Source organism: Microtus pennsylvanicus, chromosome 8 (genome assembly GCF_037038515.1).
Source record: "Microtus pennsylvanicus isolate mMicPen1 chromosome 8, mMicPen1.hap1, whole genome shotgun sequence".
Classification (NCBI taxonomy): Eukaryota; Metazoa; Chordata; class Mammalia; order Rodentia; family Cricetidae; genus Microtus; species Microtus pennsylvanicus.
Genome location: NC_134586.1, coordinates 58,306,344 through 58,333,680, shown reverse-complemented (window position 1 = coordinate 58,333,680; position 27,337 = coordinate 58,306,344). Strand labels below are relative to the sequence as shown.

Sequence of the window (27,337 nt, the reverse complement as noted above, 5' to 3'; positions counted from 1 at the left end):
TTTTGATTACTTTTTTGGGTGCTTTTCACTAGATAAGGAGTGGGGTCTGGATTAAAGATGGTAAACAGGTTTCTGGCCTGTTGTTGTTGGATGATTTCACCTAGGCATCAGATGCACCACCCGGCCGCAGTCTCTGCCAGTCACCGTACCCTGCCACCCTAACCTACCCGTGGCCTGTGTTATCATTGTGGAGCAGTGTGGACCTTCGTTTCACTGGAGTTTCCCTGAGTCCACAGGAAGGAGCAGTTAAACACTCAAAGTCCAAATGCAGCAGCGAGGTGTGATGCTGATCCTCCTCCCACGGCTAGCCAAGTACAGCAGTCTGCACGGACGGGCAGATGTGAGCAATTCCATGCATGAATTCACTCAACAAGAACTTACTGAGAGCCGGGCGGTGGTGGTGCACGCCTTTAATCCCAGCACTCGGGAGGCAGAGGCCGGCGGATCTCTGTGAGTTCGAGACCAGCCTGGTTTACAAGAGCTAGTTCCAGGACAGGCTCCAAAAAAACCACAGAGAAACCCTGTCTCGAAAAAAAAAAAAAAGAACTTACTGAGCAACTACTAGACACAACATTATCTACGGTAGTGCATAAAAATCAATAAAGCAAGAAATTAAAATACAAGATCTTGGACGGGGACTCAGAAAGGAAGGACAAACAGGAGAGAGGGACTGACAAAGCAGAGCAGTTGGTGAGGCTTCCGGAAAAAGACTACAAACAATAACAGGGAACATTCATGGGGCCAACGCGCTGTGCTGTAACTCCCACACCAGAACGCCCTTTAAATTCAGCCAGGGCAACTGCAAGCACCAGGAACGCACGGGGGCGCCGAGGTGGAGCGCCCTCAACTTCAGGTCTAGGGCTCCGCCCCCAGTACCAAGCCACGCCCATTTGATCAACATTCTCAGCCCTCCCCTTCCGCCCTCCTCCACGCAGCCAGGTCTCGGTTGTCCCCGCGGTCCCAGGGCCCAAAGAGTAAGGTGGGCGCGGTCGTGCGCAGGCGCAAAGCACCCAGCGCGCAGGCGCATTCCGCAGCGCAGTGCTCAGGGCTACGTGGCGGGCGGGAGTACGGAAGCCGCTGGGAGAAGCTGCACTTACTGCTTCTCTGAGCATCTCCCTGCTGCGTGGAGCTTCCGCTGGCACCATGTTGAAGAAATTCGACAAGAAGGACGAGGAGTCGGGTGAGGGATCCTTGAAAGCCTGGGGAGGCCAGATCTTCGCGCAGATTCCTGGGACCTTCCTGGGCGCCCTTTTCCGGGCCACTGTCAGAACCAGCGCCGGGGCCCAAAAGGGGCAGGGGCTTGTGCACAGGTCCGTAGCTGTCCTCAGAGGGGACATGCTGTTCGCACTAGCCAGCTCTGGCCAGGATTGCTGCGTGACCTTGTGCGGGTCACGCTCCTCTCTGGGCCTCAGTTTCCCCATCTGATAAGAGGAGGGTCCCGGCCTGGATGCTCCCTTGTATTTCCATCCGACTTTTTGGTATTTGTCAGAGCTGCCTTGGTACCAGCCAGTCTGGGTGTAACCAGTCCTGCAGCTAAGAACCCTGTTTCATTCATTCAATAAACTACATATACTAAACATCAGGCACCTCACGGATCTTGATATTGCCGTAGCTAAAACCAGTGGGACGCCTGGTGCCTGCAGTAGGAATGTTAGAATGGCCATATTGTGGAGGGACCAGATAGCAACCATATAATCACACACATAATTAACTAGACATGTAGCATCTGTTGTCAGGGATACTCACGCCACAGGTTAGTTAGTGTTGGTTGTCACTGGCACGTAAGCTCACTCAGGTTGCATGAATGAATGAATGAATGAATGCAAAACGTGGCGTCATGAGAGGTGCCGGGTGATTGTGAGGGGAGTTCCCTTAACAGGATTTATAGACATAGTGGAACCTGGATGGCTGTTGGTAGATAATAGAGACTTCTTCCCCTTCCCTGTGTTTGGCAGAGTCTTGAAGTTGAGGGTCACAGTTTGGGAATGTAAGTCAGTTGGTAGAGTGCTTGCCTAGCATGCATGAAGCCCTGTGTTTGATCCACAGCACCACATAAACCAAGATGTGGAGGCAGGATGATCAGAAGCTTCCGACTGTCCTCCGCTACATTCAATGCCAGCATGGGACTCGGTCTCAAAAAAGAATAGGAAGAAATTAACTCAGGATCACAACCTGTAATCAGTCTTCTCTGTTCACTGTAGGTGGAGGCTCCAACCCCCTTCAGCACCTGGAGAAGAGTGCAGTACTCCAAGAGGCAAGTTCATCACACCTGTCTGTCTGGTCAGACACACCTGCCACGCTGTCAGAATACTAATGTGTAGAGTGTTGGTTGTTCATTATATTCGCTGTCAGTCGGCACAAAGACTTGTCTGTATGCTTAGTAGATGAGTTAAGACAAATGAACTTGGAACTGGAAAGGTGGCTCAGTGGTTAAGAGCACTGACTGCTCTTCCAGAGGACCTGGCTTCAATTCCCAGCACCCATATGACAGCTTACAACTGTCTGTAACTCCAGTTCCAGGGCTTTTGACATCCTCACAGAGATATCCATGCAGGCAAAACACCAATAAACAAGGGGCTGGAGAGATGGCTCAGGGGTTAAGAGCATTGCCTGCTCTTCCAAAGGTCCTGAGTTCAATTCCCGGCAACCACATGGTGGCTGACAACCATCTGAAATGAGGTCTGGTGCCCCCTTCTGGCCAGCAGACACACACACACAGAGACAGAATATTGTATACATAATAAATAAATAAATAAATAAATATAAAAAAACACCAATAAACATGAAATAAAAAAAAAAAGAAAGAAAGGAAGAAGAATAAACTCTTACTATTTGGAGAATAGCCGGGCGGTGGTGGCGCATGCCTTTAATCCCAGCACTTGGGAGGCAGAGGCAGGCGGATCTCTGTGAGTTCGAGACCAGCCTGGTCTACAAGAGCTAGTTCCAGGACAGGCTCCAAAACCACAGAGAAACCCTGTCTCGAAAAACCAAAAAAAAAAAAAAACTATTTGGAGAATACATTTATCTGGACTAATGAGTTAATATACACCCTGTGGTTCTCTAGACCCTTCATGAACTGAGGGTTGCTGAAGGAAGGAAAGTATACTAGGCTGGAGGTAACGGTTGCTTTCTCACAGGCTCGGGTCTTTAACGAAACTCCTATCAACCCTCGGAAATGTGCCCACATCCTCACCAAGATCCTTTACCTCATAAACCAGGTAACAAGATGAGGGTGGCAGGGAATACGGGTATGGGGGATGGGCATGGGGGATTGTAAATGGGGATGTACCCTAAGCTTCTGACAACTCTATGGTTGGAACCAAAACTCCAGTCCTGGGTCCTCTGAGTTTCCAGCTCTGATTTGTTGCCTGGAGTCCCTCCGCAGGCTCTAGAGGTCTACCCTGACTGATCCGTCTAAAACTGAGGCTTCCTTTATGATTACCACAGGGGGAGCACCTGGGGACCACAGAAGCAACCGAGGCTTTCTTTGCCATGACGAAGCTCTTTCAGTCCAATGATGTAAGTACATCAGTCCCTGCTTCTCTGGACATGTGACACCTGTGCTGGTGGTGGGAGGACTGCCCATCAGCGTGACTGCCGTTCACGGACGGCGGGTTTCTCCTGACTCTGACCTTCTCACTGAGCAGGATTGACAGGGCAAACTCTATCTTTTCAGCCTACACTCCGCCGCATGTGCTACTTGACCATCAAGGAGATGTCCTGCATTGCAGAGGATGTCATCATTGTTACCAGCAGGCAAGTCTTGGGCAGGGGATGGCTCCTCTGATGGCCAGGGCCCTTTCCTCCTAGACCCACCCCATGCCAGCTTCAAGAGTGTTCTGGTCCTATTTCCCTTCCTTCTACCTAGGCAGCTCAGCCAGCATGGGTTCTCAGAAAGTCTTCAATGAACTAAGGGAAAGAAATACAGTGCAAGGAGTTTATGAAGTTGTCTGCTTGCCAAGCACTGGTGTCTGCATTAGGCCGAGTAATTTAGGGACAGATGACACTAATACAGATGTCCTTGAGAACTGGGAGTCAAAGCTGGACACGATCGTGCACACTTGTAATAATGGCACCTGGTCTACACAGCAAGATGTCTCAAAACAAAAAACAAAACAAAAAACCCAAAACAAAACCCCCAACCAAAACACAGAACAATCACACAAAATACAACAAAACTCCTATTTCTCTTGACACTGCTATGCAAGGAGGGGTCCACACAGCCATGGTCAGTTGTATTATGTTGATATTTACTGGGGCAGGAGAGATGGCTCAGTGGTTAAGAACACTTGCTGCCTTTTCAAAGGACCTGGGTTCAGTTCCTAGCACGCACATCAGAAGGTGTAGAACCATCTGTAACTCTGGCTTCTGTGGAATCTGATGTGCTGAAGGGTACCTGCTCTCATTTACCCACAATCACATACAGACACAGGCACCTGCACATTACTAAAACTAATAAAAGTAAATCCTAAATTTTTTTTTTAGAAAGATGATGCTGAATGTTTATCAGTCCCTGTGTGGTTCTGGCAGTATAGTAGCAAACAAGAAAGCCATGGTGTATGTGGCAAAGCTTTTCCTGGAGAAACGTAACACACTTATCTACTCAGCCAAAATAGGAAACCCAAAACATCCAAAGTCCAGTTTGGTGAACCAATGAGTTTTATTGGGGTTGCTTACAGGAGCAGAAATGACTCAGAGACAGCTTTACCACCAAAGCCCACCCCAGCATGGGTGACAGCCCCCAAAGCTGGGAACCCAGAGCACACTGCATAGCCTGTAGGCAGGTCAGCAGGTTGGAGTATGTTTTCCAGGTGCCTCAGTTGGTTTACTTCTTCCGGGCAGTTTGGCGGGTTTCTGCTTCTTCCAGGCAGCTGGTCTGCTCTGAGCGTCTTCTGTGCAGTTCAGCTCTTGGTCTGAGAGGGACTCTCTGCTTTTATTGCTCACTCTGGCAGGGAAGGGCCTAGTGAATCTGGTCAGTTTCGGGGACTTCCTGAATATATTCTGAGTTGTTTCCCTTCCTGCTTAAGAAGCTTCCTTGCAAGATGGAGTATTTCAATTTTGGAGGAAACTTGGGCAAAGCATAGCCTCTGCAGCCTCAGGGTTTACAAGCAAATAACCAGGCAGCCGGGCTGATAGATGGACTTCAGCATGGTTTGTGCAACTGCAATCGCTGCGAAAGCAGAACAGAATACCAGCTTGGCTTTGACCCCAAAAGGCTTCCAGAATGGTCTGGATTCTGCAGAGCTGAGGTCCAGGTTGAACAATCCCACATGAAAAGGCCTGAGAGGAGAGGACAGCTCACTGGGAAGCTGCGCAGTGTGATGTTTTAGGAAGCCTTGAGTTCGTGGTGATCCTGCTGCCTGTACTTCCGGAGTGCCGGGATCACAAGTGTGTGCCACCGTGCCCAGCTCTGTTTTGAGTTCTGTAACTTTCTCTGGAGGTTGGCTTGGAGGGGTGAGAACAGAAGGGAGCAGTACTTAGGAGGCTGGTGTGGTAAATCCATGTGGGGATGGGGTAGACTAGAGGAGGATGGCCCGGGACCCCACGTGTCAACAGTGCTTCCTTTCCATGGCAGCCTGACAAAAGACATGACCGGGAAGGAAGATAACTACCGCGGCCCCGCGGTGCGAGCCCTCTGCCAGATCACTGATGTGAGTTCCTCCACCCTCTGCCTGCTTCCCAGGCTCTCAAGTGAGGCCTTGTCCCAAGCACACTCTTGGTTATCTGCAGCTGTCTGAATGGAGTGGAGGAGCGGGGTGGGAGTGTCTCATAGGAGCTTCTGAATGTGTTTACTTTGCTCTGCCTTCCACGGCTTCCATGCCTGAGCTCCATCACCTTCTCCTATTACAGAGCACCATGCTGCAGGCTGTTGAGCGCTACATGAAACAAGCGATTGTGGACAAGGTACCCAGCGTCTCCAGCTCTGCCCTCGTGTCTTCCCTGGTATGTAGCTGTGACTGGATCTGCAGGGGTGTGGACTGAAGGTAGAATAAACTGAAAGTCTTGTTAGAAGAGATCCAGAAACTCTGGGTCCACTGGAAAGAGCTGGGGTGAGTGTCAAAGACCCTTAGATGGCAGATTGTTAGGACCAGGATTGGGAAGGAAATCTGCTAAGCAGGGAGAATGAGGGTGGCAGCTGTGCTTTTTGTTTGTCCATGGGATCAGGACAGTGAGGAGGCTCTGACTGCATCTCAGAGGGGACATGGGTGTGACAAGAAGGGCACCCTCCCTTTTGACCCTTTAACAAGTCCCATTGCCCCCAGCATCTGCTGAAATGCAGCTTCGATGTGGTCAAGCGTTGGGTGAACGAGGCCCAGGAGGCGGCGTCCAGTGATAACATCATGGTCCAGGTGAGAATGGTGCTGGACAAGCAGATGCACCACACTGTCGTTGTCCCCGCTCCACAAGTACTGGTGGCCTCTGGCCGGGACAGACTTTCATCCTTTTGTCACTGAGTGTTGGGGAAGGACTGGGAACTTGGGAGAAGCGGCCAGGGCAGCACATGGGTGTTTGGAAAACAGTTCCTCCCTGGAGCTGCTGTAATAGTCAGGTGCACTACAGGAAGATGAGATGTTTTGGAACACAGGCTGCTACAGCCCACCTGGCTCAGGTAAGTCGATGGCCATCCAAACCATTGCTGAGCAGGCTCAGTGATGTGAGGTTCCCGTCTGAGAAACTTTCCTTAGTAACCTAACCTGGTATGCCTCCCTCCGGGTCTCAGTTTCTTTGGAATGTTGGAAGAGCAAGACTTAAATAAGGAAAGACACATCATGAGGGATGGGAAGGCTGGTTTGTCCCTTTCCTTTAGTGATTGTCATTCTCTTTGTTCTTTATGTGGCTCTTGCCTTTGGGGTCAGCACTGACTCTTCAGCCCATCTCTAAGGGTCAGAGACACTTACCCATATCTTGGCCCTCAAATGCCACTTGGCTAAGAGTGCACAGAAAGAACAGGAAGTGACCTTGGTACCATACTTCTCTACAAGTGGCATTTTTGGGTTTCTAGCCCCCAGAGCCAGCTTGGCCATGAGTGGGACCGATAAGCAGGGCAAGCAGGCCAGTCCTCTGGGTGTTGGGAGATTTTGTGTCCTGTGTTCCACAGGACCACGCTCAGGTCCTGCCCCCAGATCTCTGGGGTAGCTCATTCAGTTCTGGTGTCTTGTCCCACATCGTCAGGATGCCTGCGGGGTTCTTGCCAAAACCAGTGCAAATAAGAACATCATGTGTGTGGTGTGTTGAGCATTTTGCTAGAGTTAGTTTTGCAGAGTGCCTGGGGAAATTGCTGCAGCCCCTCTGTGTGGATGTGATTGCTATACTTAAACAAGAAGGGTGAAGCCGGAGACATACGGTAGCCTCAGTGTGGCACAGCAGCAGGCCTGGCCTGATGTGCTCGTTTCCCGTGCCGCCTCTGTCCTGTAGTACCATGCACTAGGACTGCTGTACCATGTGCGGAAGAATGACCGCCTGGCTGTGAGTAAGATGATCAGTAAGTTCACCCGGCATGGCCTGAAGTCCCCCTTCGCCTACTGCATGATGATCCGAGTGGCCAGCAAGCAACTGGAGGAAGAAGATGGCAGGTGAGAGTGCTGCCCTCCTGCCAGCCAGATGCTGCCTCCCGCGTCGCTGGATTGTCCCCAGCTTCCCGTTGCTGTGTTCCTTTGTAGCCGTGACAGCCCACTGTTTGACTTCATCGAGAGCTGCCTGCGGAATAAGCATGAAATGGTCGTGTATGAAGCCGCCTCAGCCATCGTCAACCTGCCCGGCTGCAGTGCTAAAGAGCTGGCCCCTGCTGTATCAGGTGTCTATGCGTCCCCGTGCCTGCTGCGTAGTGTGCCTGCTAGGCCCAGGCCCTGAGCCAGAGCTTGTCTCCAGACAGACCATGCTCTAGGGGTGTCACAGACATTGCTTTTGAGGTGGACTGTTCAGTTCCATCTCTGCTGAAGAGATAAGTATGTGGTCCATACTAGTACTGCTAGGCATGCTGGCTCTAGAGGAGGAGCTGGGGGTGGGGCCCAGGACCCCTAAAGCCCCGTGTGCTCATGGGGTAGCATTGGAGCTCACAGCTGGACTTGCTGGCACTGCTCTGAGCAGGTGGGCAAGCCCCTGTCCTCTGACCTTCCTCTCCAGGCCTCACTTCCCTCGGAAGCATGACTAGCTCTCTTTCCTGTAGTAGTGAAGGCAGGTCTGTACAAGCCTCCCAGCCCAGAATGAGGCACTAGCATGGATGCAGTGTTCCTAAGGAGAATCCAGCAGCTTTGTGTCGTTTCTGCTCTAGCCGTCAAGTCAGTGCCACACCCACCTGCTCTGAGCTGCTGTTGGGATGGGAGTAGAGAATATGCACCCAGAGCGTGAAGAGCCAAGGGGCTTGTGCAGAACAGCGGCTATGTTGAGAGTTCAGAAGGGGTCTATGCTGAGTCCCAAGAGTCGGAGAGAGGGATGAGCGCCTATCTAGGACCAGCCCGGAGGCAAAGCATGACAGGAGCGTTCCCCACAGTGGTGGTATAAACCTGGTAGAAAGATGGGGTTCAAGTATGGAAGAAGCAGTCTCCCTTCCTCCTCAGGGACAAACCAAAGAGCAGGTGCATCCACTCACTGACTAATGTTCTCCTATGATAGCCCCATATTTCCAGAATAATGGAGGACATAAAATAGAGGCTTTAAAAGATATGTTACCCTATTTTAAGACAAATGTTAGTTCTAAACAAATGATAAGAGAATAAAAGCTAAGCAATAAAGAAAGGAATTCAGCTATTCCAGAATTCAGTCCCATCCAAGACTATACTTTTACATGAACTTTAACTGTGAGCGTTGGGTGGCCAGGGTTGAGGAAAATGTGTCCTTGATATACTCAGTAGGGGTCAACTCTTTGGGACTGTCCCAAAGAGAGAGAAATAAACTTGGTCTTTGAGGGAGGACTGAGTTCCCTGGCTCGGTGCTGAGGGATGTTCCACTGGGTCTGTGAGTGTGGAAGGAGAGAGGTGGCTAACTGCTTGGGCAGCCCTTGGCTTCAATTCTGCTCCTGCCGGGTGGATAGTAACTCAAAGTCACTTTAATTGCTCTGCCGCCATTCCCTGGGAGCTGGGAGAACCAGTCATGTCATTCCCGGCGAGGGCCTAAGCACATGGCAGGTGCTTACTACATATCAACCAGCGACAGCTATGGAGCCCTTGCTAACAAAGTTCAGGGCAAGGCAGTTCTGCTGGTCTCTGCTGAGCAGAGGGCTTGTGTCCGACAGGCCTGAGAACTTGTTCGTCTTTGATCCCACGCTGTTGCCCCAGGGCCCCAAGTATTCCACTGCCTGGCATCAAGGGCAGCCTGACGTGTGTGTCTGTCTCCCTGCAGTTCTCCAGCTTTTCTGTAGCTCGCCCAAGGCCGCTCTCCGCTATGCTGCTGTCCGCACCCTCAATAAGGTAAGAGGAGGGGAGGGGCTGGCCTAGCTGATGATCTGGGAGAGGAGTTGGCGTGGTCCCCAAAGGACCTCTGGCCAGGCTTACCCTGTAGGTGGAATCAGAATTGAGTACCACCCGGGTCTCTGTGCTCCCTCTGCAGGTGGCCATGAAGCACCCATCGGCAGTGACTGCCTGCAATCTGGATCTGGAAAACCTGGTCACAGACTCCAACCGTAGCATTGCCACATTGGCCATCACTACCCTCCTTAAGACCGGGAGTGAGAGCAGCATTGACCGCCTTATGAAGCAGATTTCTTCCTTCATGTCGGAGATCTCAGATGAGTTCAAGGTACCACGTGCCCTCACAGCTTGTAGTTCCCAAGCAACGGAGATGTTCTCAACCTGTTGTCCATGCTGCTGGGTTGGGGTGTACAGGCCTACCTGTAAGTCTTTGGCCCTCTGTCCCTTTTAGCCTTAAGCACAGTACTTTTTAGGTTAGGAAGACGTTTGTTTATTGATTCTTGAAGTTTCTGTTGAGCTCCTGCTGCCTGTTCTAGAGTTTTATGAGAGGGGCAGTGATGGACGAGATAGACACCTTCTGTTGGGAAAGATGAGCTTTATCAATGAACAAACATGTAGACAAGCCATAGCCAGGGATGTGGCAGCGAGGAGCCGACACTGCAGGGGAGGCAGGGACAAGGGCAGGAGTGGCTGTTTGGAAAGTTCCAAGGAGACAGGGCAGCTCAGCTGGGGTCGGAAGCTTGGGGGATGGCGAAGGTGATGATGTCAGTGTGTCAGTGCAGACTGGGCTGTTCTCTGACAGACCTGCAGCTGTGATCGCTCTAATTGTTAAAAAGGACTTTTTTTTTTTTTTTTTTGGTTTTTCGAGACAGGGTTTCTCTGTGGCTTTGGAGCCTGTCCTGGAACTAGCTCTTGTAGACCAGGCTGGTCTCGAACTCACAGAGATCCGCCTGCCTCTGCCTCCCGAGTGCTGGGATTAAAGGCGTGCGCCACCACCGCCCGGCTAAAAAGAACATTTGGAAAGGTTGTGGTTTGGGATTTGTTTTCTAAATTAAGACAGGGTCTTCCTATGTAGCCCATGCTGGCCTCTAACTCAAGTTTCTCCTGCGTTATTCTTCATTGTTCCTGGGATTGCTGAGTGTATCACTGATTGCCTACATGGCTTTTGCTGTTTTTTTTTGTTGTTGTTGTTGTTTTTTTGATTTGATTTTTCTAGAAAGGGTTCTTACTCTGTAGCTCGAGATGACCTGCAACTCAGTAGCCTCAATCTTGGAGCAGGTCTCCTTCTGTTGTCTCCCAAGTGCTTGAGGTTAAGATGCCTCCTCCATATCTGGCTTGTAGTATTGTTTTGTCTGTAGCCCTGGCTGTCTTAGAACTTGCTCTGTAGATCAGGTTGGCCTGGAACGCACAGAGATCTGCCTTCTTCTGCCTCCTGAATGCTAGAATTGAAGATGCGCACCACCACTACCTGGAGTATTTTTTATTTATTTATTTTATTTTTTTAAATATTTATTTATGTATTATGTGTACAATGATCTGTCTGTGTATATGCCTGCAGGCCAGAAGAGGGCACCAGACCTCATTATAGATGGTTGTGAGCCACCGTGTGGTTGCTGGGAATTGAACTCAGGACCTTTGGAAGAGTAGGCAATGCTCTTAACCACTGAGCCATCTCTCCAGCCCTGGAGTATTTTTTAAACTTTTACTTTTAAATACTTCACAGGGCCTTGCAAATAAATAAATAAGAGGGAAGGTCCTGGGCATTTCTCTAAACTCCAGTGCCCATGTCCCACATAGTCGAGTGCGGTGTCAGTTAGGAAACCAGCAGTTGTATAGTCTAGAGCACTTAATCAGATTTCATTGGTTACGCGGGGCACATGTGATGCCTTCAAGACCGCTGCCACAGTCAGAGCTCCGTCACTAGACGGGGTTCGTACCCTCCATTCCCAGCCCCTCATCCTGATTCCTGACAGTCACTAATCTATTCTTATTTCCCATAGTTAGATTGTTTCAGTATTACATAAACAGTCATGAAACGTGTCGCTGGGGAGTTTTCATCAGAGCAGAGAGTGGTAGGAACAGTTTTTAGTATAGCAGGATAAATTCTAGAGTGTGGGTTGTGAAGAGTGGACAGAAATGTCCTCTGCCTGTGGGCTGTATGAAGGCGAATCGGCCAATGATGCAATGAGATCTGCAGACGAGAATAACCCTTCGGACAGTGAACGAGGAGTTTGAAGAGACTCGTATCTCAGAAGACGGACACAAGAGCAAGCAAGAGGGCTGGTGTAAGAGTGTGAGGTCTTGAGCCAATTAAAGAAAGAAACAGAGGGTAAATCAGAGGGAAGAAATAGTATGCAGAGACCTCAAGAAGAAAACAGTGAAGTGTTGAATGAAACTGTACAAGGCAGGAGGGAGCAGGCCAGGCAGGGTTTGGGGACCCAGACCCTCTTTTGGGCTACTGAGACTGCTCTGTTTTCCTGCCCTGGGTGACCTGAGGACCATGTGCCTCCGCATGGAGTGTTCGTGCTCTTGTGTTGGGCCTAGGACATGATATTGCATAAGGAGGAACTCTGTGACATTTAGTGGGCCAGTCACCAGCCCTGTCAGGCTCTGCTATTCATGCGTGTCTCTTTACCCCAGGTGGTGGTTGTCCAGGCCATCAGTGCCCTGTGCCAGAAGTATCCTCGCAAACATGCCGTACTCATGAACTTCCTGTTCACCATGCTAAGGGAAGAGGTAAGAGTGGGGTGACTGGGGTCCCGCTAGCTCTTTTGGTGCAGAGAATGGCCTGGCTGCCGAGATCCTTTGCTTGGTTTAAGCTCAGAACACCGTTAAACAGCTAGTTCCTGGAGCCTGCGGCCCTTTAAACTCCCGTACGCAGATGCTGCAATGGCACCAGCCGCTGTAATTACAGCAGTAATGTGTGACTCACCAGCGTGGCACCAAGTCCAGCGGGTGCCCTGAGGCAGTGCTTGTGCACAAAGGAGGACGAGTCTAAGCTGTTACAAAGTCAAGCTTAGAAGGCTGCGGACCTTTCAGGAGCTCTGGGGAAATTGGTGCTTATAACATGACATTGGTTCTGGGGTTTGTTGTTTCGAGACAGGGTCTCTACCTAGCTCTGGCTGGCCTGGAACTTACTAAGTTAGACAAGGCTAGCCTTGAACTGAGAGATTCATCTGTCTCTGCCTTCAGAGTGCTGAAATTAAAGGCGTGTTCCACTGTGCCTCTCTGGTTCTGTTTTTGTGCTTGACACGAATCCATGTTTTTGTTTGTTTGTTTGGTTGGTTGGTTGTTTTTTGAGACAGGGTTTCTCTGTGTAGCCCTGGCTGCCCTAGAATTCACTCTGCAGACCAGGTTGGCCTCAAACTCAAAGATCCTCCTGCCTCTGCCTCCCAAGAGCTGGCATTAAAGGCGTGAACCACTTCCAGGTTTGTTTGTTTTTGTCTCAACAAAACCAACCAGTTTCACAGGATCAGAAACAAGTGTGTATTGGGGACTTGAGGGACAACTCAGTAATTAAGAGCACTGGCTGCTTTTCCGGAGGATCTGGGTTCAATTCTAGCACCTGTGTGACATTTCACAACTTTCTGTAACTCTAGTTCCAGGGGATCTGATGCAGGTGCTGCACAGATATACTTGCAGGCACCGAGCATGCAGGTGATGCACAGATATACTTGCAGGCAAAACAGCTATACAAATAAAATAATTTTTAAAAAACTTTTTTGTTTTACAAAAAAGTGGAACAGATTTGGCCCACCAACTCTACAGAGCCCTTTGCTCCAGTCCAAGGTGAACCAAGGGCCAACAAGAGAGCAGCTTTTGCATTGGTTCCTTGGTCTTTCTCAAAGGCATACGGATAAGGCCTTAATGCCTGAAGCGCCTTCAGCTGCAAGCCCAGTATGTTAAAGACTATATGTGAGGTGTGAGGTCTCCTGATTACTGTCCTTGTCACTAATGTTTTAAGAATGAGGAATCTGGAGCTCGTGAGGTGGTTCAGCTGTTAGAAGTGCTTACCACACCAACCTTTTGACTTGACTTTAATCCCTGGATTCCATGGTGGAAGCAGAGAACCAACTCCTGAAAGCTGTCCTCTGACCTCTGTGTTTGTGATGTGGTGTGTATAGGCCTGCACTCACACACGGTGTATTATATATGCTTACAAGATGATTGTGTGTGTGTGTGCGTGTGTATGTGTGTGTTTTAAAAGAAGTACTGGAGAGAGAGTTTAGTAGTTAAGAATACATACTATTCTTGCTGGGCAGTGGTGGTAGATGCCTTTAATCTCAGCACTCAGGAGGCAGAGGCAGGTGGATCTCTGTGAATTCGAGGCCAGCCTGGGCTACAGAGTTCCAGGACAGGCTACAGAGAAACTCTGCGTCCAAACAAACAACAACAACAAAACAAACAAACAAACAAAACCCCATATTGTTCTTGCAGAGAAGCTAGGTTTGGACTCATATTTAGTAGTTCATAACTGCCTATAAGACCATCAGTGTAACGGCGTAAATGAATGCAGACAGATTGTAAAAATATATACAGCTTTAATGGGGAAATAGACTTACAGAACCACCGTTCCTGGGGAGACCAGGAAAGCAGAAGGGGCGCATGGGCTCCCCTCTCGCCTGATTTATAAGTAAACATTCGCCTGAGGCGAACACGCCTCCTAAGGGGCTGGGCTTATTCCTACACATCAGGAAGGAAGAGAACTCTGGGAACTAGAGGTGTAACTCGGTTGGTAGCATGCACCAAACCCTGATTTTGATTTCAGCGCTGTATAAACCGGGTAGCTGTTTATACATACATACCTACAATCCCAGCACTTGAAAGATAGAAATGGGGTCAGGAGTTCAGGGTTATCCTCGGGTGCATAGTGATTTTGAGGTTAGCCTGAGATACACTAGTCCCATCTAAAAGACCCTGAATCTGAGGCTAATGTGACCTGAGTACAATGACTTGCCTTCCAGATTATTCTGAAGAGCAAGGAAAACTTAGTTGCATCCGAGCCCAGGTGCCTCTGGCCCTGAAACCCTTGCTTTTCTCCCTGAAAAAGCCCAGGCTTTGTCTCCTCAGCTTTCTGGCTGCTTCCCAGAAAGCTACATGCTTCCCACAGCAGTCAGGGTAATGAATGGCTTCACCGAGGGGCTGCAGCACCCAGACTTGAGAACTTGCCTTGCTCCTGCTGACATCTGCCATCTACTTAGAACCAGTGGCTGGCTGCAGCGGGGAGATTGAAACAGCATTTGAGGGTTTGTAGTGGACAATATATTACTGACCGTAGCTCACACAGTGAGCAGACAGTACTTTTTTTCTTCTTTTCCCCTTGAGATTAGTCCTTATTATATAGTCCTGACTAGCCTTAAATTTAGGTTATCCTACCTCAGCATCTTGAGCTCCTGAATTACAGGCATGCACCATGCCTGGTTCAGACTGAATTTTGTTTGCTGTTTAGAACACCCTGTGAGGCTGGACTAGATGGTAATTCTCTGCTCCATTCCCCGAGGAACCACCATACCGTTTTCCACATGGGGTATGCCACCCATTCTGCCTTTTTCATGACTCGATGGCACGTGGAGAACGGTCTCCCATAGCCAGGCTTTCAGTTTGAGTGAGGCTGTGAGGTCTACAGCGAGTAGGCAGTAGACACCATCCTGCAGGAGTCTAGGAAAGCCATGGGAAGAAAGAGTCAACAGAGGTCCTTGTTGACAGAGGGTTCCTGCAGACTGCTCGGCTGTCTTCAGGGCCGTGGTGTTTTTACTTCACCGATTTCCTCTCCTGTTCTCAGCGGTGCTGTTTCCACTCTGTCTGTATTGCTGTTCTCCTTCGTCTTCTTATAGGGCAGGTGACAATCATCCCTGGACAAGGGTCTTGGGAGACAAACTCATGCTTGGGTCTGCGGCTGGGGCTGGGGTAGGGAGCAGTGCTTCCTCCAGAAAGGAAAAAAAGCTCATATACTTCTTGAGTGAGCTCTAAAGCATGTGGCAGTTCACTCAGAGTGTATCTTTCTCCCTGCGAGAGAATTGGGGTTCAAAATGTTCCCCCCATTAAACTGTTCTGCTGTTAGACTTAAAGGTCCTAGTGAGCTTCCAGGCTAAGCCTTTGTTTTAGGCAACAAAGATATGGGCTGTGGAACAGTGTCTCAGCCTGGCTAGGCTCCGGGCGTCAGCTGGTCTCCAGAGGATGTGAGCTGTTTGCTCAGCTAGACGTCTGTCTCTACAGGGAGGCTTTGAGTACAAGCGGGCCATCGTGGACTGCATCATCAGCATCATTGAGGAGAACTCAGAGAGCAAGGAGACGGGGCTGTCGCACCTGTGCGAGTTCATTGAGGACTGCGAGTTCACTGTGCTGGCCACCCGGATCCTGCATCTGCTGGGCCAGGAGGGGCCCAAGACCAACAACCCCTCCAAGTACATTCGTTTTATCTACAACCGTGTGGTCTTGGAACATGAAGAGGTTCGGGCAGGTAGGTCTGAGCTGCGGTGGTCCTGGACTCCTAACTTCTTTTGCAGGGGATTTGCCAGCAAAGGGAGTTAAACTGTTTCCCCAGGGGACATGGTCTCATGAGCTGTTTTTCATATTGTCGGAAGGACTTTAGATGTCATCTGGAAGTGTGGGACTTTCTTCTTTCCGTTCTCTTTTCTTTTTCTTTTTTTTCTTTCTTTTCTTTTTTCCTTTCTTTCTTTCTTTCTTTTTTTTTTTTGAGATGGGGTTTTTCTGTGAAACAGTCCTGGTTATCCTGGAACTAGCTCTGTAGACCAGGCTGGCCTTGAACTCACAGAGAGCCACCTGCCTCTGCCTCCTGAGTGCTGGTATTAAAAGTTAAAGGCGTGCACTACTGCTCAGCTTGGATAAGGGACTTTCTACAATTTAATTTTTTTTTAAAGTTCACTGTATATTAGTGGTTAGAGTGTTTTTGGTTTGTTTGTTTGTTTGTTTGTTTGTTTGTTTGTTTGTTTGTTTGAGATAGGGTCTTGCTATATAGCCAAGCTGGCTCATACTTGAAAGCCTCCTGTTTCAACCTTCTGAATGCTGGGATCACAAGCATATACCACTGTACCTGTTTGTTTTTTTTTAAAAAAAAAAAACAACTCAAGATAATGCACACCATGACATTGACCTTTTTATACTTTTTTTTTTATTGATAAAAGGAGAATAAAGAAAAGAAAGAAAGAAAACAAATTTCCACCTCCTCCCAGCCTCCCATTTCCCTCCCCCACCTTTTTATACTTTTATATGAGGCAGTGATTTAACAGTCTACCATCTTGTTCTAAATTTCATCTTATTTTCCATTTTCTGCTTCTGTGCCTCTCTTAGGAAGATTTTCTTCTCTTAGCAGTTGATATTCACTAAATGATAGTTTATTTTCTCATGTTCTATTCTCAGACCTAGCTACAAATGAAACTGTTCTGAAGTGAATAGCTGACAGTGTTGATAGCATCTGTGGCCTTATCATTTGAGAACAGCCTGTGGAGCCCTAGAACAGAAGCCACTGGTCTATCACCCCCTTTCTCCAGCAACTGGCAGAGGAAGTAGGGGGTGGGTAGTGCCAGGATCCTCCAGGATTGCACAGGAGCTATTCTATGATCATGGTGGGGTACCACCTGCTAGCTCTTCCGCTGGAATTCCCTGAGCACTAAGGGCACCCTCAGCTCTCTGGCAGGTGGGCCTCAGGGGCTGTTGGTGACACCAATTTACCTTGGAACTAGGTGCAGTGAGTGCTCTGGCCAAGTTTGGAGCCCAGAACGAAGAGATGTTACCAAGCATCTTGGTGTTGCTAAAGAGGTGAGTCTAGGCCCAGGAGCCTCCGTGCCCAACAGTGTTCCCTTGGTTTTTCTTTTTTTTCTGTCTTTTCCTTTGTTGTTTATTGTTTTTGTTTTTTGTGGCAGGGTTTCTCTATATAGCCCTGGCTGTCTTGGAACTTGACATGTAAACTAGGCTAGCCTCAAATTCACAGAGACCCATCTGCCTCTGCCTCCCAAGTGCTGGAATTAAAGGTGTGCACCACCATGCCCAGCAAAGATTTAATTATTTTATCTTATTTGTGTGGGTGTTTTCCTGCGTGTATATTTATGCACTGTGTGTGGTATCTAGTACCTGCTCAGTCCAGAAGAGGGTGTAAGCAGTCTCTGAGCTCCAAGGTACTGTGTATTTGTCTTTTGGTTTGTCTTGTTTGCTGTGTGAAGTCTTTACTAGAGAGCCAGATATTACTGTCTGTCAGCCCCTGGTGTTTGGGGTTTTTTTTGATTGTTTGTTTGTTTCTTCTTTTTTGTTGTTGTTGTTGTTTTTTTGTTTTGTTTTGTTTTGTTTTTTGAGGCAGAGGTTTTTCTGTGTAACAGTCCTGGCTGTCCTGGAACTCACTTTGTAGACCATGCTTGCCTCAAACTCACTGAAGTCCGCCCATCTCTTCCTCCCAAATACTGGGATTAGAGGAGTGCCACAACTGCCCGGCACCCCTGGTGTTTTATGCTGTCATTTAAAGCCTCCACTCATGACAGCTCAGCTTTAAGAGCTCGGCATCTCCCCGCCACCCTCATACAGCCCTACGGGGTCCCTTTGACACTCTTGCATCCCGGGCACAGGTGTGTGATGGACGATGACAACGAAGTGAGAGACAGAGCTACCTTCTATCTGAATGTCCTGGAGCAGAAGCAGAAGGCTCTCAACGCGGGTTACATACTGAATGGTGAGTCTCCCTGGCTGCCCAGGACCCGGTCCCCCCTTGGAGCTTTTGGCCCTTCCTGTGGCTTTAGAGCAGGTGTGCCATCTCTGAGCCAAGACAGCCAAGACCACACATGCTTCTTCGACCTTGTATAGCAACCCTCCCTTTGGATTAACATGACCTCAGAAACCCTAGGGTCACGTGGCTTGAACCCATGTCCTGGGAAATGGCCAGGTAAATTAAAGTACTCTGTGTGTGTTCTCTGGCTTGAAGCCAGGGCCTTACACATGTCTCCACCATTGTGCTGTATCCTCAGTCCAAAACGTTTGTTGTTGTTTTGAGGTAGTCTCTCATTATACAGCTTAGGTTGGCCTGGAATTGATGACAATCCTCTTGGCTCAATGTCCAGAGTTGAAAATACTCATTAATAAAACCTTCTCAGCCTGGTCTGATGGCGTATGCCTTTATCCCATCCCACCAAGGAGGCTAGGCTGGGCTGGAGCATAGGGAGCTCCAAGTCAGCCTCAGCTGCACAACAAAGTGACATTTCAAGCAAAACAAAGCAATAAGTGGAAGCTTCTGTTGCCTGAGTGATTTTTTTTTATTGACTTTTTAAAAATTACTATGTATACATTGTTGTTCTCTGCCTGCATGTATTCCTGCAGGCCAGAAGAGGGCACCAGATCTTATTACAGATGGTTGTGAACTCAGGACCTCTGGAAAAAGTCAGTGCTCTTAACCTCTGAGCCACCTCTCCAGCCCCATCTTAGTCATTTTTTAAGTCCCTTTGTATTTACCTACGCAGCAACCCTCTGGAAAGGAGAGCAAGAGTAAGACTCAGCGGTTCCATGTTTTTATCGGCTTCGGCACACCTAGCATTGACACTGGGCATCCGGGCCTCTGTCCTCCCTAGGTGCGCGTGCCTAATGATCTCTCCACCGGCTTTAGGTCTCACTGTGTCTATCCCTGGTCTGGAGAGAGCCCTGCAGCAGTATACATTAGAACCATCAGAAAAGCCATTTGACCTCAAGTCTGTGCCTCTGGCCACCACCCCTATGGCAGAGCAGAGACCAGGTAAGGCCCTGCTCATGCCCAAGGCCCATGTGTCTCCCTTGGCTGCAGAGTAACCAGGATGGGGGGTGTGCTGAGAAGAGGGAGCAGCCCTTGCACCTCTTGCTTCAGGCAGCGGGGACAGCCATGCTGCACGCTTGCTCTCCTTGCATGCTTCTCTCTCAGGAGGGTTGGCATTCACAGGGTCTGAGTAATAACGCGGGGTCAGCAGCACCATGCTGCTTGTGACTGGAGCCGTGGGTCACTGGCTGTGCTTGTTCTTGCAGAAAGCACCGCCACCGCAGCGGCCAAACAGCCAGAGAAAGTGGCAGCCACTCGGCAGGAGATCTTCCAGGGTGAGTAATGGTCAGTACAGTCAGAAGTTAGGTGACTGCAGAGCCTGCAGCCTGATCACATCCACCCAGTCGCCACCTCTGATTAAGATTTAGAACTTCAGAGGATGTGTGTGCCTCGGTGGTAGAGTACCCTGCATTTCAGCCCAGTACCGATAATTTTTAAAGAGAACTAGAACTTTATTGATTCCCTGGCGTGCCGGGTGATTGACAGTACTGGGGCTTCTTTCGTGTTTGACTGTGCGTGCTCGTGGTCTGGGTTCCAGGATCCTGGTGGAGTGGAGCTAGAGCTCAGAGACGCTGGTGCCGTGTTTCTGATTCCTTATGTGTCCAGTTCATGCTGCCTGACAAGTGTGTCTGCTGTTAGGCACTGGTTTCGAAACGGAGAGTATTGTCAAGGAACTTGAGCTCAGCCCACCTCCAAACCCTCTGCCCTGTTCTGTTCCTCATGGCTGCACTAACAGTTCCTCAAGCGTCATGGTGCACATAGCCGACCAGTGACTTCCGGGAAGAAATCTTGCCTTAAAGAAGGGAAGAGAGCAGGGTCTGAAGCTGTTGGAGGCAGACATCTTTTCCAGACACCTGGCATGTGCCTCTTCACCTGCTTTCAGCCTGTGAGGATTAGCAGAATTAGCCTGGTGGAGGCAGGGTAACCCTGGGCTACTAGGTCCTGGTCATGGTATATAGTAGGAGTCTTACCCATAGACCCTAAAAGTTTTACTTATTTACTTATTTGTTGGTGCTGGGATCAAACTTAGGGTCTCAAGCATGCTAGGTATAGTGTTCCAGACTGCACTAGGGCCTTGTTATCTTCGTTAGGTTAGACAACACCTTAATGAGGTACACAGACTAGCCTTGAATCACACCGTCTAGCTCCCTGTTGGCCTTGAACTGGACCCGCCTGCTTTGACCTAAGTAACTGGGATTGCAAGCCTGTGCTACCACGTCTGGTGTTTCTGCAGCATTCTGAAGTAGCTCGTCATTGGCCATAATAGCACTCATTTGTGATCTCAAGACCCAGCAAGCTGAGGCAGAAGAATCACAAAGTTGAAGCTAGTCTGGGCTAAAGAGTTAGGCCTTCCAAAGAAGAAGTAGCTAGTCATTGGCCATATGCCTTAACTGACCAGTGCATGGGTGGATTTGTCCTTCCCCCAAGTTTATAACTAACAGTACAGGCCCCATCCTCGTAGTCTTTTCCTAATCGCCACCCTTTAGCATCCTTGTTGAGGCTGAGAGGTGGCTCAGCAGTACATGCTGTTCGTACAGAGGACCCAAGTTCAGTTCCTAACACCTGTGTCCAGGGGCTAACAGCTGTCACCTCCAATCTTGAGAGAAAAGGAGAGGGAGGGAGGGAGGGAGGGAGGGAGGGAAGGAGGGAGGGAGGACCATGGATAAACTAAAAGTAAGGGTTTTCAGATGGATCAGGCCTGGCACATTGGGGTCTTGCATGGTGAATTGCTTATTGGTCTTGCATAAGACAGAGAGGCTTCTTCCTGGAGGGCTTGAACCAGACAGAGAAGTGTGTGAGTGTGCCAAGAAGAGTGAACAGCCAGGTGGCCATGCACATGTCCTCCCTCTGTGGGAGGGGTATGAGGCCGGGGGGCTCAACACAGATTGGTGTGGAGATCCAGAAACCAAGTGAATATGGTCTGTGGATTTCAGAGCAGTTAGCGGCGGTGCCTGAGTTCCAGGGGCTCGGGCCCCTCTTCAAGTCCTCACCTGAGCCAGTGGCCCTCACCGAATCCGAGACTGAGTATGTCATCCGATGCACCAAACACACCTTCTCTGACCACTTGGTGTTTCAGGTAAGCACGGTGGCCCGAGACCCTGCTGCTGCCTGCACCCAGGAACAGTCCCAGATCAGATGGGTCCATACATGGTTGGGACCACAGCTTGATGACCATACCTGTTACCAGCCAGTGTGTCTCATCCCTCTTTGCCCAGGACTCCTTTAGCCTGTGAACGTCAACCAGACAGAGGGCTGGGGTTGGGGGGTATATCCTGGCTCTTCCCGTAGCAACACCTGAGCCCCGCTCTTCCTTCTCCAGTTTGACTGCACAAACACCCTCAATGACCAGACCCTGGAGAATGTCACAGTGCAGATGGAGCCCACCGAGGCATATGAAGTACTCTCCTATGTCCCTGCTCGGAGTTTGCCCTACAACCAGCCTGGGACCTGCTACACGCTAGTGGCTCTGCCCAAGGAAGACCCTACAGCTGGTGAGCTCTCTGTAGATGCCACCCAAGCTCCATGGGAGTCCATGCATCGAGGATGGCGCAGAAACTGCTTGATTCAGACATGAGACTTGCTGAGGCCCAAGTTCTTTTCATGTATTCTCATAGCAGCTCTGTGAGGATAAGCACTGCCTGTTCTCGCTCATAGATGAGGAAACCGACGCCTAAGCCAAGTGGGTTGTATTAAGTTTAGAATCAAAGCCTGTTTGGTCTTCAGATGAGTTAGTGCTCCTTCCTTATACCTCAGTATCTCTCAAAGACAGGCAGAAACACCCAAACATCGCAAATTCAGTTTTCCAAAGATATTACCAGCTTCTTTTTCTACCATGAACAGTGACCTGCAGCTGTGGCATGGTCTTTCCCACACTGCATTGTCTCTGTTTCTGTGGCCTTTTCTTTGGACCTGTGACTTAATCCTGTCCTATGAGGTGGTGCCTTCTCTGTCCAGCATGCTGGGGTTGATGGCATGTTAGCTGTTATTAGTGCTGCCTGAAGGGCGGGCCATGTCTACCCGATCGTGAGGCGCTCGCAGTCATCCAGCCCTTCTTCCCCACAGTGGCATGCACGTTCAGCTGTGTGATGAAGTTCACCGTTAAGGACTGTGACCCCAACACTGGAGAGATTGATGAAGAGGGCTACGAGGATGAGTATGTGGTAAGAGGACGGCACCAGGGACTGAAGACGTGGCTCAGAGGCTAAGAACGCTGCCGCTCTCTCAGGACCGAGTTTAATTCCCAGCATCCACACAGTGAATAGCAACTGTCTACAACTTCAGTTATGGGGGCTCTGATGGCCTCTTCTGGCCTCTGCAAGCACTGCGTAACTGTGGTGCACAAACACACACACATACGCATTCACACACATACACGCGCATATATATATATGTGTGTGTATGTATATATATACATACACACACATATACATGTATACAAATTTTTACATGCATTTCTGATTATTATGATAAATTCCTATATGCTCAAAAGGAAAGCATGAAGACTTTAACTGCTATAGTCAAATTGCTTTCTAGCCTGGACTCCTTCACTCTGGACCACAGAGTCCCGTGGTGTATATTGTAACAACCGTAGTAGAAAAGGGCCGTTCCTGAGCCTTGAGGCTTTTCTCCTCTGGGAGCCGTAGCTGAGGCACTCCTCACTGTAGCAGTGGCCGTGTGTACTATAACACCGGCAAGAACGTTTCTGTGAGGGTCTGTTGGGAGAATGCCTCCGTCACGGTCTGAGATGGCTGAATGGGAGTACTAAGTGTCAAGTTCACAGTTGAGGTGACAATAGGGTCCAGCCGATGTTGGGCCTAGAGGGAACAGCTAAAGTACACATCTGCTGGGGATATGGCTGCTGCCTGTTGAACAGGAGTGCTTTTACTGAGTACCTTGGGATGGGTCCCGACATAACTTGTCCTCTGTCCGGAAGCCACCATGTCCCTACATTGGCAGGTATCTGCTAAGTGAGCTGTGGGAAGGCAGGGATAAGCAGATGAGTTCAGAGCAGGGACCTGGAAAGTGGAACAGGAAGTCTCTTCCTGAAGTCTAACCGCTGTCCCCCCATCTCCAGCTGGAGGATCTAGAAGTTACCGTGGCTGATCACATCCAGAAAGTCATGAAAGTGAACTTTGAAGCAGCCTGGGATGAGGTTGGGGATGAGTTTGAGAAGGAGGAAACATTCACCCTGTCTACCGTCAAGACACTTGAAGGTAAATGCTGGTGGCTCCGTCTCTGACCTGGCTGCCTTTCAGAACCCTCAGCTGTACAGCAGCTGCCGTGTACCCCTCTTCCCACCAAGAATCCAGGGCCACATCTAGAGCCCACATGCTGAGTGCCGGGGCAGAGTCTTGGGAGCGGGCTTGTGGCTCAGTGGGAAAGTGCACTTGGCATGTAGGAAGCCCGGGATTTAACTAGCACCCAACAAAATAAACACACAAACACACATTCCTCTGTGACTTGATGTGCTGGGCTTTCTTCCTACAGAGGCTGTGGGCAATATTGTGAAGTTCTTGGGCATGCATCCTTGTGAGAGGTCAGACAAAGTGCCAGAAAACAAGAACACTCACACGCTGCTGCTAGCTGGTAAGAAACGTCTGTGGGGAGGGCTGGATGCTTTACAGGAGGGACTGGCACTGGGTTTTATTGCCCCATCTTCCCCACACACCGTGTGCTCTAGTAGTCCTGGCTGGGGCTAGTCCTTTTTCCTGTGAGAAGGGCTGCAGTGGGCGTGCATGATGGCCCAGCATTTCTCCCTGACCGCTGGTCTCTTAAAGCAGCAGGTCTGTGATCTAACAGTGGGGACCCAAATGCCGTCTCCCCAGCCTCCAGTGTAGTTCTAACGTAAGGTTTTTGCATTTTGAACGAAGTGTCTTCCGTTCATATTTCTTTTTCGGTGACTTGTCTGATGTTCCTTTGTCTAATTATCAACTTTATTGGTTATTTTTTTGTTTTTGTTTTTTCTAAGAATGGGTATGGGGCCTGGCCTGATAGCTCACTGTGTAATTTCAGCATTTGAGAGGCAGAGACAGGACCTTTTGTGTAAGTTTAAGGCCAAGGGCTTAAATGCCTAAGCAAAGCAAAACAAAAGAATGGACGCTTAAGCTTTCTTTCGTCTCTGAAATTTTCAAACAGACACAGAATTTAAATAGTGCATATAGTGCACTAACTGTTACCCCACACTCGGAGCACCTGTGCCACTCATCCCTGGAGTATTTCATGCAAATCATTTGTGTAATTCATATGTAAATACTTGATATCCTATGTTTAACTCAAAAAGGGCCATGGATCGTTTGCCCTGAGACAGGTGTGGATATGGAGCTGGACATTGAGGGGACTGAGGCTAGGGGAAACTCGGGGACTGAGGTTACGCAGATTCTTGGTGCACAGTCTTGCTGTGTAGCTCAAGATTCCTTGAATTTGTAAGTAATCCTCCTGCTCATGGTTCGTTATTTGGGGTGCGAGGTGAATGAGTTTACAAACAGGGTTGGGAAGATGTTCTGCTTCAGTGCGTCCTCACAGCTCACCGCCACAGTCCCTTGGGTCTGTCAAACATCTGCTTTGTGGGTTTTCTTGTTGGGACTCTCCCCCTCATCAGGACTCTTCAGATTCTGCCGCTGTGTGTGAGCCTCTAATGTGAGGTTTAAGCCTTTCATATCTGTGTGCTCACTTGAGTCTGGCAGGAACGTGAAATAGTTAACATTCTTACTGCCATACATTGTTGTTAAGGGTTCTAGAGTTCAAAGAAGCAGTGAGGTTTGCCCAGGCTTCCCAACTGTGCCTCGGCAGAGCGACTGCCTTGGTCATTCGCTGCCTGTGTCACCCTTAGTGTGACACCCACAGCCCCTTCAGCCCCACAAACTCTGCTTCTTCTTTCTTCCAGGGGTCTTCCGGGGTGGTCATGACATCCTCGTGCGCTCCCGACTTCTGCTTCTGGACACAGTGACGATGCAGGTGACAGCCAGAAGCTCAGAGGAACTGCCAGTAGACATCATCTTGGCTTCAGTGGGCTAAAGTCTGGCCTGAGTAGGCCCTACTCCTTTTTCCAGCACTACGTTGAAGTAGCTTCTTCCCCACCAAGCCAGTGGAAACCCTTTCCCACACCTCTGTATTCAGAAACAATCACAAATCAATACAGATTTTTTAAAATTCCATCCTATAACCCAGGAATGCTAGGGTAAATTTTTTTCACCTTGCCTGCAAGGAGACATCACAAATGAATAAAATGTTCAGACTTTCTTGCATATTTATCCCCAAAGAAACTGTTTTACCCTATAATAAGTCAGCATGTATTTCTTACAGCTGCTTCTGCAGGCTTATGCTCAGGGCCTCCCCCTCTCCTTGAGGCCTCCCTTCCCCAAGCGGAGTGTGCAGGTACCCGCTGGGGCTGTGTCAGTGCTAAGCTTAGGATGGGGATAAAGGCTGGCTGAGTGACAGCGCCAGCAGGCCCCATGAGCCACTCATCTTCAGGCATTTGTAGATGGGTAGTTTCCAGAGGGCTGGTGTCCTTCACCAGGGTGTTACCCGAGGAGCTCTGAACGGGGGTCTCCAGAGTGTCTGCTCTGGGTCAGTCTGTGAGTGGGAAGACCAGTCTCTTTTGGCTGGAGTATTCCCCAAGGGTCATGGACCTTAAACTCAAGTCAGGTGTTTTTAAACGATTGGAAACAGCAGTAGAACTTTGTGAGTGGACCTCCTCTGGGGCCCGCTGAGATGGCGCAGCAGGTACAGGCACTTGCCAAGACTGACTGCCCATGTGGTGGAGGAGAGAACCATTTCCCAAAAGTAGTCCTTTGACCTCCTCATGCGTAGCTTGTATGTAGTATGCCCATACACATACACGTGTGCATATTAGAACATAGGCTTGCCCCTTTAGGCTGAATCCCATTACCTGAAGAGATCAGGCTACACCTGAGCATAGCTAAGAAGCTGTGGTGTGGCCTAACAGTAACTCGTGATTTACGGTGGTGGCTTTTCCTTGTGCTTGATCTTGCCTGCTGTTTCGAACTAAATCATGTGATGTGAAATTTTCTGTCACCCTTAAAAGGTTTAGAGTCAGATTTCTCATTTGTTTGGGGGGATTTGCTCATGGGACACTCTGGAGCAGCTGCTCTTGCCTGCCCCCCCTCCCTCCTTTCTCCCTCCAGCCATTACGGAGGGCCTCTCCAGGCTTTAAAGGAAAGCCTTCCTTTTAAGGCCTGACATACTTAGACCTTCATTATTGTATTCTTTCTGCTAATAACCTCCCCTCCCACCCCTCTCGGCCTGATCATAGCCTGGATGCCATTCCATTCTAATAAACCTCACTAAAGGGAATTGTGTGTCAGCCTCCTTTTGTGAAGACACACACACCACAAAACAAATGTCAAAAGGAAACCAAGTGGGACTTCCTGACCCTGGAGAGCTAGCAAGTCTCATCTGGTGGCCATCTATGTTTGAGGGTGACTTGAATGACTGGGAAGCAGACAGGTTTCCTGATTTCAGGTGAAAGACTCTAAATGCATTTGTAAGCCCCCCTCAACCCTAAGACATTTTTCTAAAACCTTACACTCTATCTTGGAAAAGGGACAGTCGCCCCCCCCCCCCATACTGGACTGCTCATCCCCCTGTGTCCTTGAGAATAATCCTCAAACGTAACTCCATTTTGGGAATTGAGGCAAATACAACCCACAGATGTTGACTCAGTTCCTGATGTATTGATTTAGTCACTGAACCAATGGTCAGCTGTTCTCCCTTATCACCTGACCACACAGCTATTCTCCTGCCCTGGAATAGACCAATCACTACTAGTAACCCTTTGAATAAGCCAATAAGTTGGAAAACAACCTTCAGGTTCCCCCCTTGTGTCTGTGGCTTTTCGCTTTAAAAGATGGACTGTAACAGCTATCATTGTCCTTCATATCCTGAACCTGAAGGACCCTGTCATGACAGAATAAAAATCCTCTTGCTTTCGCATCCATTTGTGGTTATGTGAGTGGTGTCTGGAGCAACTCCTCCCTGATGTTTGGACATCTAGTCCAACACAGGTTCTGGTCTGGGAGGGAGGAAAGATAGGGTCGCCTTGAGTGCTTGCCTCGGGTGCGTGTGTTTTGTTTTGCTTTATGAGGGGGCATCAAAGGAACTTAGTGTCTTCCAAGTTCCTTGG

The 27,337-nt window shown here is 49.3% G+C and overlaps 1 protein-coding gene across 1 annotated transcript; it reads left to right on the top strand.

Moving 5' to 3' along the window:
* The first annotated feature begins 933 nt into the window (after window positions 1-933).
* On the top strand, window positions 934-27,147 carry Copg1 (coat protein complex I subunit gamma 1). Its single transcript, XM_075983561.1, has 24 exons — window positions 934-1,180; window positions 2,202-2,254; window positions 3,138-3,218; window positions 3,448-3,519; window positions 3,677-3,756; window positions 5,576-5,651; window positions 5,851-5,943; window positions 6,264-6,350; window positions 7,417-7,574; window positions 7,662-7,795; window positions 9,340-9,407; window positions 9,547-9,735; window positions 12,048-12,143; window positions 15,624-15,867; window positions 17,111-17,186; window positions 17,984-18,087; window positions 19,012-19,137; window positions 19,401-19,469; window positions 21,129-21,271; window positions 21,515-21,686; window positions 22,258-22,355; window positions 23,270-23,408; window positions 23,683-23,781; window positions 25,079-27,147. Exons 1-24 carry the CDS (start codon window positions 1,144-1,146, stop codon window positions 25,207-25,209), a joined length of 2,625 nt encoding a protein of 874 aa, XP_075839676.1. The 5' UTR covers window positions 934-1,143; the 3' UTR covers window positions 25,210-27,147.
* The last annotated feature ends 190 nt before the right edge of the window (window positions 27,148-27,337 follow it).